The sequence below is a fragment of the Primulina huaijiensis genome, unplaced genomic scaffold, assembly GCF_012295235.1.
Source record: "Primulina huaijiensis isolate GDHJ02 unplaced genomic scaffold, ASM1229523v2 scaffold23605, whole genome shotgun sequence".
NCBI classification, from domain to species: Eukaryota; Viridiplantae; Streptophyta; class Magnoliopsida; order Lamiales; family Gesneriaceae; genus Primulina; species Primulina huaijiensis.
The window spans coordinates 15,808-29,949 of record NW_027355821.1 but is presented as its reverse complement, the minus strand read 5'-3'; the positions used below and the strand labels follow the sequence as shown (position 1 = coordinate 29,949).

At 37.2% G+C, this 14,142-nt stretch overlaps 2 protein-coding genes across 3 annotated transcripts; both read right to left on the bottom strand.

The window, feature by feature from the left end:
- Nucleotides 1–92: 92 nt before the first annotated feature.
- Nucleotides 93–5,693, bottom strand: LOC140967097 (1-acyl-sn-glycerol-3-phosphate acyltransferase 2-like). 2 transcript variants are annotated; one of them, XM_073427474.1, is made up of 11 exons: nucleotides 5,273–5,693; nucleotides 4,959–5,081; nucleotides 3,313–3,352; nucleotides 3,131–3,204; nucleotides 2,997–3,056; nucleotides 2,060–2,137; nucleotides 1,756–1,914; nucleotides 1,124–1,249; nucleotides 795–887; nucleotides 571–654; nucleotides 93–491 (listed from the first exon to the last, which is right to left on the bottom strand). In XM_073427474.1, the coding sequence occupies exons 1-11, from the start codon at nucleotides 5,351–5,353 to the stop codon at nucleotides 252–254; spliced, it is 1,158 nt and encodes a 385-aa protein (XP_073283575.1). In that variant the 5' UTR covers nucleotides 5,354–5,693; the 3' UTR covers nucleotides 93–251. The 2 variants fall into 2 exon arrangements, with proteins under 2 accessions (XP_073283575.1, XP_073283576.1); XM_073427475.1 differs by lacking the exon at nucleotides 5,273–5,693 and adding an exon at nucleotides 4,286–4,359.
- A 4,888-nt stretch (nucleotides 5,694–10,581) lies between these two features.
- LOC140967168 (zinc finger CCCH domain-containing protein 30-like) lies at nucleotides 10,582–13,214 on the bottom strand. The gene has a single exon (XM_073427581.1). It carries the CDS (start codon nucleotides 13,212–13,214, stop codon nucleotides 11,109–11,111), a length of 2,106 nt encoding a protein of 701 aa, XP_073283682.1. The 3' UTR covers nucleotides 10,582–11,108.
- Between the last annotated feature and the right edge of the window lie 928 nt (nucleotides 13,215–14,142).

Sequence of the window (14,142 nt, the reverse complement as noted above, 5' to 3'; positions counted from 1 at the left end):
CGGAGTGTCGCACCATTGGTTGAAAAAATTTCTCAAATTTTAAAAAACATAATTTTCCTCCGTAAAACATTTAAATCTGATCGGCATTGTCATTATTGCAACAAGCACTTGCTCAATTTATAGTATCATAACATATATAAATGAATTGTTACTCATACAGCCTGTTCAGTACAAAAGCATCATGCACAAGCACTTCTGAGTATCACAACTGTGAATCGAAAAGTGACTCGGTTACAAAACATAGGTTGGACTTACTGCGACGTGTTTTGTATAGCTGGGGACGTCCCTCCATTGTTAAGCTTTGCAGGTGCGATTTTGGCAGGTGTTGATCGCTCAGACTGAGAAAATTGAATCAAGATTTGCATAAGAGCCGTCACAATTGCCAAGCCAATTGCTGAAAAGGTAACCCCTTTCCAAGAAGAGAAAAGTGAGAACCACTGGCAAACTTTCAAGGTCCCCAAGATAAGCAAAATGGCCCAAGAACAGACAACCTGTTATTAACAGAAAAGATTCACAGTTGTCCGAAAGGGAGACGCATTAAGATACAAAGGAGACTACTGAGGTTTTTACCAACAGGGACTTCACAGGGCGACCGGTGTTTTGCAATTGTTCACCAAAGGAACCCTCCGCCATGTATGTGTCCAGTAACTTGTCCTGCTTAGACAGAAGCTGATCATAAAGGGGTCGTGTTCGAAAATAGGTAAATATTCAGTATGCTTTGGCCAAATTTTTATTAGCAAGGCCAAACCATGGAAGAAGAAAAATATGATTCAAGGATCCATGAGCTGGTGCACCTTGGCTACGAAGATGTCCCTACACCACTGAGCAACGGCATCATCTGTATCGGGTAAATCCTTCATTGGCTCTCTCTTTAGGTGTACATGCACCTAACGGATGACAAAATATCAACACGACTTACAAGCAAAAGTGAGCAAACACGATGCCTACAGTGGTTTGCTACTTTATCATCTGACCTAGCTTGTACTATAGGCTTATACAGGGAAATTTAGTGCACCGCTTGATGCAGTATGATGCCACTCCAATTTTTTCAAAACTGCGTATGTTGCCATAACATTACCACATATGACAATATTTTTTGAGAATTAAGATTTTGCAGGCTTACCACGGAAGATTGCCCTTTGAAGAGTCTTAGCATGGTTGGCGCAGGAGAAGTTTTGGGAATTGCAACAGTGACGTTATAAATAGCAGGAACAAATGATCTCATGTGACTTACTGCTGTAACAAAACCCTGAAAAGAATCCAAATTAACCCGAAAGCAAGTATATTGGATAACTTTACACAGCATCAAATAATAATGTTTCAATACAGTAGAAAAAGGTTAAAATTGTTTCAGACTTTCAGTGAATAATGGTAATTCTGATTCATATAACTGCAAAAGTAAAGCTCCAGAAAGCAAGTACAAAGGGCTAGTTTATTTGAACAAAAGGCAACCCCTGTCCAGGAATATTTTTGGAAAAAAACATAACTTTACAAGAACGATATTCTGAAAGCAGCAATCATCATGTTCCATCAACAATGAGAAAAGACATTAAATTCACTGTTTCAACATGAAGCCGTTTTGGTTGCTGGATTTGCTTATACTAAAATTTGTTAGGGATACATTCCTGAGAACGACAATCAGGCAGCTCAAATGATTTTTTCAATAGGGATTAAACTAGTCAAATTGAAAACCACCCCGATGTTCAAATCAAACATGGACAGCCATGAATAATTCATCTTGGAGTAAGTTGTGACCTTAGTACGAGGAATCAAAACATTTCTTGGAACAGGCAATCCAGTTGAGGATGCATATTCTTGTGCGGCTAAAAGTTTTGCCTGGGTGAAGCGAGTACCCTCAACAAATAGTGCCAACCAAAATGGCCTAGGGAAATCCCTTAGCCTTTGAAGTCCTGACTGCAAGAGATTTCAGCAAGATCATTTTAGGATCCAGGACTGCCAAGCCAAGAACACTAAAGAAAATGACATACAGGTAAAATAAACACAAGAGAATATGAGGCAGGGGCAACTCATGGTAAAAAGAGTTATCCCTTGACCATACCTTTAAGGTGCTTTCATCCTTCACCCAGCTTCTTTCAAGAAAGAGATACTCAGAAAACCACATGGACCATCCTATCACCTGCACAGAGTGAGAAATCATGACATCCATTCAATATAAGGAGTGTAAATGAGTTAATATCGAGTTGAGCATGTGAAGGGTTCTATTCTCTATCTCGAGCTTGAGCTCAAAATCAAGCAGCTTGAGCTCGAAATAGCTAGCTCACGAGTTTTGTTTCGACATATTTGTTAGCTCAGATCACAAGATTTTGAGTGGCTAAAAATTAAGCTCAAAATCAATAGAAGCCTCAAACTCGAGCTCAAAAACTCAAGTTTGATTGAGTTTGTGTGGAACAGGCTTGACATGTTCATGAGCAAACTCAGCTCGACTTACAAATCTAGTTCAATCATCAATGTATCTGGTCATATTTTCCAGCAAAAAAGGAATTAGAAACACAAGAAGTGCATGACATAGAAACAAGAGTATAACAGAGAAAACAACATCTGTTTGATGGATCTAACTGTTGAGAGGATTGGGAATCAGTTCCTAACAAGAATACTTGCGCAGCATTCATTATAAAACTCCATTAACAAGCATACCCCATTTTTTCTCTACTCACGTACAAACAAGGTCTGGCTAGAACAATGGCCTGCCTAAGTCTTGGGAAACAAGCTGTTCCACTATGGAGCTGATTGGTTTGTCCACACCATATCATCACTTACCAATAACATTTATCTCAACTCGTATAACACCATCTCATGAAAAAACACAGATGATTGTCAGATACGGCTAACTTATTAACATCCATCAACCTCAACTTTTCTCTACTGCTTAACTTGAAATCTAATACATAACAATTAAATCATAGAAAAATAAATTTGCAGTTGGAGCAAAGGAAGCTTCAATACCATAAGAAAAAAGGTCAGCGCTAGCTACTTACTGGGAGGAGCTTTGAAGATTTCTTCATAACAGCTAATGCGCTACCCAGGCAACCTGATCGCTGTCGTATAAGAGAATTGCATCAGTGAATATATGTTAATAAACACACCGAGAACCCACACGCAGATGACAAACCTGAGCCAAAACCCATCCAACAAGCCAATCAATGTCACTTTTGTGATTGGACATGACAAGTGCATGCTCTTTACCTATACAAGTCACCAGAAAAGTCAAATATATGCAAATTCAGCAAGGGTAAATTTTCGAGGCACAGGGATGCAAATCAATATCTGTAAACAACTTTTTTGCAGCCTTACCCATCAATTTAAAGGTTTCAGAATCAGTGTACAGTTCAATCTGCATCACAGAATCATTGCAACATGAGAGATTCAAATAAATCAGATAATGACAAATTCAAAACCACGTTGCGATTATCACCATTTTCTTAAATGTCGAGAGTTTCAGCTCATATTGTACTCCATCGTCTTAAACTAGTTAATGCAATAATCAGCATAATATTGCAAAATGTCAACTTGAATATTGTACCCCATAAGATGCAGGAATTATGTCATATGAAAGTTCCAAGCAGCAAAGTAAACTTTGGTTTATCATACTTTAAGATACCATTTGGTTTTATGGATGAGATGAGTGAGAGATGGATACAAGTGTGATAAAACATGATAAGATATGTATGAGTAATATATAGAGATGAATAATATGTTGTTTTGTATGCTTTTAACTTTAAAGCATTGCTGTGTTTACCTTTATATCATGTACTAAATACCCTTTCCAATTGCACACAATTACCTAATCTTATAAAATGTTATTTCTTATGAATATTAAAATTCTTTGGAGAATGAGGAAAAAAAATTTAATAGATATGAAATCATCCACGCGGGAGGTAATTTTTCCCCCTAAATAAAGTTCTTGTTTATTTTTAGTATTAACATATTAAATAAAAATGCATTTATATACGAATTTAAAGACAATTTGGTACATATATAATTTACATGTAAGAACAATCTTTAATGAACAATCTATAACCAAAAAAAAACATTACTTTGCACGATGACACAGTTTTTAGGATAAAATATGAGTAATTTTCAAAATAAAAAAGAGTATAGTCGTAATATTTCACCGATATCATGTGGATCATGTGCTCATCACATGGGTTGTGAGTGATGTCTCATCCAACCCACATGTAGTAAACATCACAGAACATGAGATGAAATTGGGTTAACTAAAAAATAGACAAACATGATACGAATAAAAAATTATGGCTCATCTCACTTTCATCTAGTGTACCAAACGGTACCTAAAGGTTTCAGAATCAGTGTACAATTCAATCTGCAGACACAGAATTACTGCAAGATAAGAGAGATGATTCAGATGAAGAGTGACAAATTCAAAACCATGGTTTAACCATTGGCTTCTTTTCTTCAATGTTGCCGCGAGATTCAGCTCACGTTATACTCCGTCATCTTAAACCAGATAATATATGAATCGGCATAAAATTGCAAAGAAATCTGATTTGGTCCTAAAAAGGAATCATGTCATCTTAAAATTCTACGCAGCAAAGAAAATTTGGTTCATTATATTTCTCCAACAATTGTTAAATATCGTAAATCATGGGGTTTCAATTCACTTTATTATTGGAATTTCAAATCACTTTATTGCATTGGTACTTGCTTGGGGAAATAAAGTTACCCTAGCATAAGGTTACAATAAACCTCCCATGAAATTTTTTAGTCCTTAACCCTAAATAAGTCAAGACAAAGATTTAATTTACTGCAACTAGACCAGAAATTAGGAACTTAATCCCAGCTGCATGCACAGATGTTTCAGAAACACAAGAAGTCGTCGAAATAATTGCACCGGCAGCATCCTGTGATGAAATCCACGAGTCCCACTAACCAATACAAATTTTTAGACTCGAATTTAATGTGACATTTTAAGAAATCACCTTAACACCAGCCCACCAATCGACCAGCCACACTAATTCAAGCCACAAAAGCTCAGCCACCTCTCTGTTTATCCTCCTATACATGTTCTTTGACAGCGGCCGTACTAACACATAACATATAGCCTGAAAATTTCCCAAAACTCAAGTCATACATTTCTTCAAAATAAAATAAAAAAGAACTCGAAAAGAAAAATAACTGAGAACCAATAGCTTGACATTAAGAAAAAAAACCCTTTTTGCGTTTTGAGGTGAAATTCGATGAAACCGATAATACTATCAGAGTTAGCCAGTAAAATTATCCCGAAAATTCAAACCTGAATCAAATTGACGACAAGGCCAGAAATGAAAAAGAGAACGCCCAACGGCACAATAACAGCTGCGGCAGCAATCGCCATAGCCCCCGTCACAAGCGACAACGTATAAATTCAGATTACGATTATTCTATCTCAAGGAATAAAATAGAAATAAATCGAAGCAAATTATACAAGAGAAATTTTCTGGGGAAACGTGTTGCAGCAATTTCAAGATTTCGCCCACTTCGACACCCGGAGATCAAATTATGACACTAACTTCACATAAAAAGTATATTTACTGAATAATTTAGAAGCACACAATGGCGTAAACTAATAGCAGTACTGCAACGCGAACGGGATGCATTTCTTTCGAACGTAGAGAGAGTGAGATTCTGGTGGAGTAAAGAAGGAAACAATGGCTAATGTTATGGCTTCGCTGAGTTGTACCGTACAAGTCATGTGAAGCGTGAGATGGAGGACAAGATAACGTCGTGTCACGCGCCTATTGGCAAAACATTTTATTTAAGGAAAAAATAAAATAATACAGTCCGGGAAGTAAAAGTGGGTAAATAATGAGTGAGACGATCTCACGAATTTTTATCTGTGAGACGGATCAACCTATTTATATTCACAATAAAAAGTAATATTCTTAGCATAAAAAGTAATATTTTTTTATGGATGACCCAAATAAGAGATCCGTGTCACAAAATACGACCCGTGAGACCGTCTCACACAAGTTTTTACCGTAAATAATACCACTGAGTGAGACAAGTTTTTACCGTAAATAATACCACTGATTGTGTTTCTACTAAAAATATTTATCCCATTTTAATAATTCGAGAACTTAAATCAAGTCTTATTATTGTGGTCTTTAAAGAATATATAATATTTGTATTTTTTGTGGAAATTATGACTGAAGATTAATTTTATGAGACAAATACTTCTATGTTAAAAATATTAATTTTTATTTGAATTATAAATGAAATTGACTCGTATAGCAAAAATAAAAAAGAACCTAGTAGCAAATATATTTCTAGTGTTGTATTAATGTGGGCAATTAATAAAGGCAATAAAAGTCGTCTTGGTGGCGGAGCATGCGAAGTGGAAAGGGTTAGTAAATCATATTAATTATTGCCGATAAAACTGTTACATGGTGGTAGGTGGTCCATCAACTTTGTTTTATGGAGACGTAGGCCGCAAAGACTGATACGATTTCTGAATATGTCACTTTTTGTTCAACTAACTGGATCCATAATTTCAAAATAAATTGACCTCTCTTATTTGAATTTTATTAAAATCCATTGCTTTATATTTTAAACTGGTATATCAACTAATGCCATCTCAGATTCAAATCTTTCCGTTCAAGTGTAAACCTATGCTTATCTGAATCTAACATCTCTAGTTTTTTAGCTTGCCCGTGAATTTCATCGGCTCAACAATTATAAACTCGTTTACTGATTTATATATATATACCAACGGCAAGAAGTTATATATAAAAAAAGAAAGAATCATTGCTGTCGGTTTCGCCATTCTTGGAAAATTTCGCCTACTCCCACTTGTACTGAACACAAACTTGAGAAGTTAAACATGCAAGGAGTTGCTGGCACATTTTCCTTACATCCAGGGAAGGATCTGTCGAGGATAGCTTTTGAAGCAACACTCGTGCTTCCAATAGGCCTTCGGATACACGTTCAACTACCTCTTCTTCACTTGCCATCAAGAACACAAGCAACTTAACGCCCGCCATTTTCTCCTGTTAACAATGAATGAAAGACTACAAATTAAAATTAAAGACTTCATATGATATGCCACTGAGAAGAGAACCTGGACACATGCAGCCCTAATATCCGGCTCCACCATTACACCGTCCCTAAATAGTAAGCTATGTCAGATTCTTCCAAGTATAAGAAATTAACATACCAATATAGCACGAATAACACGTGGAAGAATTTTTTTCACAAACGGCTTCTTTCCAGTTGCTGATGTCTTCTGGCAGGCACAAATGAGAGGTGGGTTGTACCCTCAGATTTCCAGTCACCTCCATCCAATTCGCAAGATAACTTCTTCTTGTCGTCAGTCAATTGATTGATCACGTGCAAAATGAGAGGGCCTATATGAGCAGAATCACCAGCAATTTTGTGAAATGAAGGCCCTTTGGGGATGTCATTATTAATACATACACAAATTTAAAGCTATACCAACCAGAATGCTCTTTACGTGAAATTGGAGCTGGTTCTAGTTTAACACTTGATTCTATAGTATAGGTACTTGATTTCCATGGTACTTTTGTGGGGATTAATTGAAAAGATCCATCTCCTACCTATAACAATCAAAGATCTGCAACTCTCGAGGTTTTCAAGAATGTTAATTTTTCACATCGAAGTATGATTATTAATTATAATTGTCGAAACTTAGAGATTGACAGTTGTGGAAATTTTTGTTCCCCACCAATTTTCTTGCGAACATAATCCTTCTCATGTGTGAATCTTTGAACCAGGATCTCAGCTATTGTTTCGAGTGATAGCGGCGGCTTTCTGTCTGACATTAGCAGTTTCAGTGGCTGCAAAACTTGGATCAACACCCATGGCTGCCTTTCAGATCTGTTTGCAGGTTTGGTTGGCGACTTCACTCCTTTCTGACGGTTTAGCTGTGGCAGGACAAGCAAGGCTCATTTTGTTTTTGTTTTTTTCCATCACACAAAAACACACTCAAGCTAGAGATGTCAATGGGATGGGTCTCAATTGGGCGTGTATGGCTAAACTCAAGACCCGCCCCATGAAGAAAACTTTGACCCATTACCCGCCCCATCCCGGTTAAATATTCTTCGGACCCACCCCACCCCAGATACGAAATGGGGTTGGGTAGAACCGCGAGACCCGTTAGACCCGAATTTTTTTTAAATGAAAACTGTAATCTTCTTATCATATGACTGAATTATGAAACAAACAAGTCTCTAAATAAAACACAATAGAAAACTAATTCATGTCTTCGACCACACTTAGTAATAACAAACAAAGTATTTTCACGACGTAATGAATTACATTAAAAAAAAGTTACTAGCCCTCTAAAAAAAGTCTTGTCATCCCCAAAAATAACTCATCAGAATTTAAACAGATCAATGTAAAATCAGCGAGTAAGCAATATTTTAGACACATTCTTCATTATCATCTTCCTCTTCATCAAGAATGGTAGGACAAGTTGGTAAATTACTTGAAGAATTACCTACAAAATTAAATAGAAAAAATACATTGAAAAAATAAAATTGTAATTTAAAACCGTAAAAAAATGTAATTTAAAGAGAGAAAGTATAATAACAAAATTAAAATGAAAGTACAATAACAAAATAAAACTGTAATTTATTTATCTTCCACCTCACTCCACAACCATCTTCGCGAGCATATCAATTTATATTCACATATATGAGGAGGGTATTATAGGACTCATGACCCACCCCATACCCAGATGGGTCTGAAAAATTAGACCCGAGACCCGCTCCATGACCCATTTAGTATGCCCAAACCTGCCCCAGATGGGATGGGTCCATACCCGGACCCATTGACATACCTAACTCAAGCTATTTAGACAGCTAAACAGTGGCTTCAAATCATATTCCTGGCAATTCTGGCGAAAACATTTGCAAGGAAAGATTATGACAAGGTCACGGCTAGTGCTTCTCGGGTACTACAGGTGCAAATATCATTCCCATCCACTTCACAGAAGCATTTTTAATCTTGCTTGTTTATTTTTAATCCAAGTACAGAAAATATACACACTTTGCAGTAGGGTTTAGTTGTGGGGCTGTTTCTGTGTATCGTAGTAGCCATTGTACAACAATTTTCATCAATACTCTATACAGAGGATATAAACGTCCTTCGCCTTCTAAAGCTATCCCCATAATGAATCTTGTGACTAAAATAAGAACATGTTTACATTACATCTCTTGATTCGTTACTGCTGACAGTATTGTGTTTACCTTGTTAGCTAGATCGTGGTGTTGACCCAACCGATCAACTCCTTAGCTTTTGTTATTGATGGACTAAATTATGGAGCATCTGATTTTGCTTATTCTGCTTACTTCATGCCAAGTCTGTTGCTCCTTCAACTTTTCTTTGCCATTTGATTTCACAGGCTAGTTCTGTGAATGAGCAACCTGAGCGGATATACCTCTACCGAATGGAGTTTCTTGAGCTAAAGCTTGAAAATATAAGCCAGCTTGAGCTCGGTAGAAGTTTGTAACAAGAATAATATGAGTGCTGCCTCAAGCCTGAGTTAGTTGTGTTTGAGTTCGAGTTCCAAAATCAAGCTCTATCGAACTAACATAATCCTAATACTGGGGGCATAGATGCCCTTTCGATATTAAGGTAGCAACTCAGAATATCCCCCAAATTTGATCATTATTTTTCCTTCATTTCCTACACAGATTTCTGTAGCAGCGGTGAGTGTCCTCTGCCTGTTCATGCCGTCCTCAAGCCAAGGATACGTCGGTATATGGTTGGCGCTATCAATCTTCACGAATTTGCGAGCGCTGGCTGGATTATTACGGTAAACTCTCAACATATTTTCAAATATCAAAGAAATCAAGGCTCTTGATAATTTCGAAGCATTGTTAAGATCAGCCATCAGACTGAAATTGCTCAACATTTTGTGTACTTTTTTTTTTTACGAAGAAACAATAAAGACTAGAATATTGGCATGTGATACGTGTATGCAAAAATTTGTGTGTTTAGCAATTTAGAGATTATGTAATAAAAACTATATTGATTATTTTTTCCTTATAATTTATTGTGTTTCATAAAAATAAAATTTAAAGATTTGATTGGGTGGATGGAATCCATGATGAGATTTTTAATCAAATTAATTATAATCCATATATTTTAAGTGATCTGTTGGAAGGGTATGTTTTTAAAATTATTAATTTGAATTTATTTCGCTAAAAACTTCAGATGATTTCAAATAATCAACGAGTTTATTATATCGTTATACATGCATATATTTTGAATTTAAAATCATCAACAGAGGAAAAATATGAAATGCGCAGTGGATTTCAAATTTGATCAAATAAATGTTATTGGCAAAATCCTGAATCTAAAATCCCTTGTCCTTATTTCTACAATTTTTTACGTGTCAAATAAAGAAGAAAATAGTTCTTGCATGGGAGAAACATGGAGTGAACGGAGACGTCATAAGAAAATAACATAATAGGACCAATTAGCAATTATACATATACTCGCACCTAATAAAATAGCAAAAGATAATTCATCCACCATATCAAACCTAATTCAAGAAATCTTGTAGAGCCAGAATAAAAACAATAGGACATTATTTGGCCATTAGCGATCAAGAATCATGCATTAAAGAATGAAAATTTGAGATCTCGGGTGGCTGAAAATGGAATAACAGTTATATTCATGTATACATTGGAGTCTCATCAAGTATGTTCTCCAATTATACTCCAGTTCCTATGAGTATATTCTGCATCCATTGGACAAGATCGGCCACGATCTAATGGTGTGATTCTTAGTGGGTCTCCAAAGAGACTCAAATAGTTATGTAAAATTGACTAAGTATGGTTCTTGCTGAAATAACAAAGGGGCAAGGACCGTAGCACCCAGAAAATATTTATATTCATCATCTAAGGGGACCCGGCATATTCCAACCATCTCAGTGTTCCCATCCATTGAAATATCAACCTCAAGAAATGAATCGAAACGGTAAAAACTTGTGTTTCTTCAAAGATTCAGAAACTTCTGCTTCTTCTAGCTCACAGCCAATAAAATCCAGAATTTTACAAGCTGGTGACCTGATGAAAATAATATCATGCTCACTTGACGAAAACACATCTGCAAAGTGTTCTTGTTTACTGCGCCATTAACTGATCAAGCTGCATTTGTTCAAGCCATGCACCTAAAACAGACTGGTCGACTTGCTCGGTTTTGGCACTAAAATTTGCATGCTCGCCAGAGGATGAAGCAGAACCTGCAACATTAACAATTCGGGATGCAGATTTATCTTGCTTATCCTGCGGAGATTCTTTGACAAGTGAATGAACCCATGATAAATCCGGCTCCTCCCCATTGTTGAGGGTCTCAAATGATGATGATCTCTTCAGTCTACCCAATTCACTGGCTGTGACAGCCCATCCTGGTATACCATTAGGTGACCCCCAAGAGTCGTCCAGAGAGGAAACTGCAGCTGCGGCCTCGGAGCCAAGATCTCGTGAACTGAGACTCCTAAACTGTTGATGTTGCTTCTCAAGCTGAGCTAGCATTGACGTTCGGGAATTCATCGGAGAGATAGGATCCACATTGCGGGGCGACATTCTCCCCGGAGATGGAACCCCAAAAGGGGACTGGAGTATAGAGTGATCAATATTTCTAGGTGAAAAATTTGTCTTGATCGGAGATAGCATGCTTTGTTGCTGCTGCTGGAATTGGTGAAAAATTGCAGACTTGTGTGTAGGAGAGAAAACAGCTGAAGCCAAGGCTTGATCAGAATATCTTGGAGAAGAGCTCTCTGCAGAAAAAATGTCCTCCAGATTCGATGGAGTTACAGTCATTGAACGAGCAGAAAGATTCAACAGATTGGTATTGGCACTTAGTTGTGATTGAATGGATAGCTCATCCAAGAGCTGCCTCTGATGTACATCAATATCTGCAAATAAACTCAAGTTTTCCGGAGGGACATCTCTAGCATTTAACGATGAGCGCAATCGACTGGACTGGAGGTTGCTTCCTGGCAAAAGCAAGGCCGGAACATTTTGTTGGGGTGGCCAACCGGTACTTGTAATGCCATTGGTTGATGGAGACAAGGGCGGAGAGAATGGAGAAGTAGACATCACAGGGTGTGAAGAAGGTGAACCAGGTAAAAAGTTCATCCCCACAGAAAAATCGAATGCATTAGAAGCAGAGGTGATTGAGCGAGGAGATGGTACAGCAGAACCAGTAGAGGCATATAAAGGTCGAAGTTCAACTTGGGTGTGGGCAAAGAAACAAACTCTTCTATTGCAACTTGTACCATCTTTGCAAAGCCGAGTCCTGTATTGAGCAGGGTGAAGCCAGCACTCAAAAACCCCATGAGCATATTCACACATGTCCCCTCTTCGACAAGCCCCTTTACGAAAATCTGGGCACATCACACAGCTATAGTGAAACTTCCTCGGATCCCTCCTCCGGGCATTTTCACCAGGGTGAACAAATGGGCATTCAGTCCAGTCATGGGAGTAGGCACGAGAACAGGGTCGGACCTTAAACGAAAACATTCTAAACTCATCCGTAGAATAAATGCTGTTCTTGATGTCAGGTAAAGATGGATCAAAAGGGTATTCTTTCTTCTCTGGAACAGATGACACATATACATCATTGAAATTCAGTTCAGCCGGTATCGTATCTGGAGAACATGGAGATCCATTTCCAGGAGAGACTGACAGTGGCGGAGAATTCGAGTTAGAAGTGCTTCTTGACACTCCCAAATCACCCTCATCAAATGAAGCATCAACAGCCAGTAACATTTGAAGGGAAAATTTATTGTCTGGACACTTCGGAGAAACAACAGTAATATCAAGAGGGAATTTACCATTTGCATTTATTAGATTGGGATTCGCACCTGCCGCCAAGAGTAGTTTAACAATGTTAACTGCATTCATAGATCCACCAGATGCAGCACAATGTAGAGCAGTATCCTTATCAACACCACAACATCTATTGACATCGACTTCAGGTGAAGAGAGAATCACTTTCAGAACATCAATGCTGCCATAAGTGGCAGCCACCATTAAGGGAGTTCTATGATGCAGGACCATTTGATTTGAGTCTTTTCGTCGTCCATACCACAGTCCCACCTCATCAATACTAGATGGTTCACACTCAACAACCCTTTCAAATCCTTCTACGTCATTATTGGCAGCAAGCTCAAGCAAATTAGCAAAAGAATCATCGGTTTTAATGGTTGAAAGATTAACGCTCATGATTACAGCTCTGCTATCTTGATCACTTCCAACCTCTATATAATGTTACAATTTGCACATGTTTTCATCACGTGAATCCCACTGGTTGTAAGAAACAAAACAAAAACATCTGAAATCATTGTAATGAAGGAAAGCTTAAAAATAGCTGAATAAGCAACAAGTAGATGACAACAATTGATCAAGACACACAAAAGAGGATTAGTAGGTGAAAATGTTGATAAATTTCCAAAAAAACATATGGCCTAGAAAAAGGAAAGGCATGCATGGTGTGCAACATAAAAGACGTGTTGTATAACTATAAAAAGAAAAGTAACATTTATGATGATGTATGAGGATTGAGGAATAATCAGAATGAGACTAAGTGCTGTAAAAAGCTCTAATTTTTCAGTAAAATTGCTAAGAACGTCAATATCAAATTAATTTTTTTGCGTATAGCATTCTTTTCTCCAGTATTAGTAGCGTGCTGTATGTGTTGAAGTTACATAATCAGCACAACAGAAAAGGTAAAAAAGAGAATTAAAATCTACGCCTCCCTTCAGTTTTATTCCCCAAAAGATTAATGAGAGTCATCATACATGAATGAAACAAAGTAATAACATCAAAAAGAAATAGTAATAACATTTTTTATTTGAATTTTTTTTGCTAACAGCTGAAAAATTGTTAATACTTTAAAAACACTAAAATTTATAGCAGGCACCAAAAATTAGCAAAGAAAAATTCAGCAGGGAAAAACCACCAAAACAAAAATTCCCGGTTCTTTCCCTTAAATGACCACGAACCCCCTCCGGCCCAACACACACGCACACAGCAAAAAGATAGTCATTCAGTAATATTCGATGAACCTTTTTGATGCATGCTGACAGCCTCAAAAACAAAGATCCAATTCTAGAACATCTATGCAAACCAAGAACAATTAACTCAAATATCA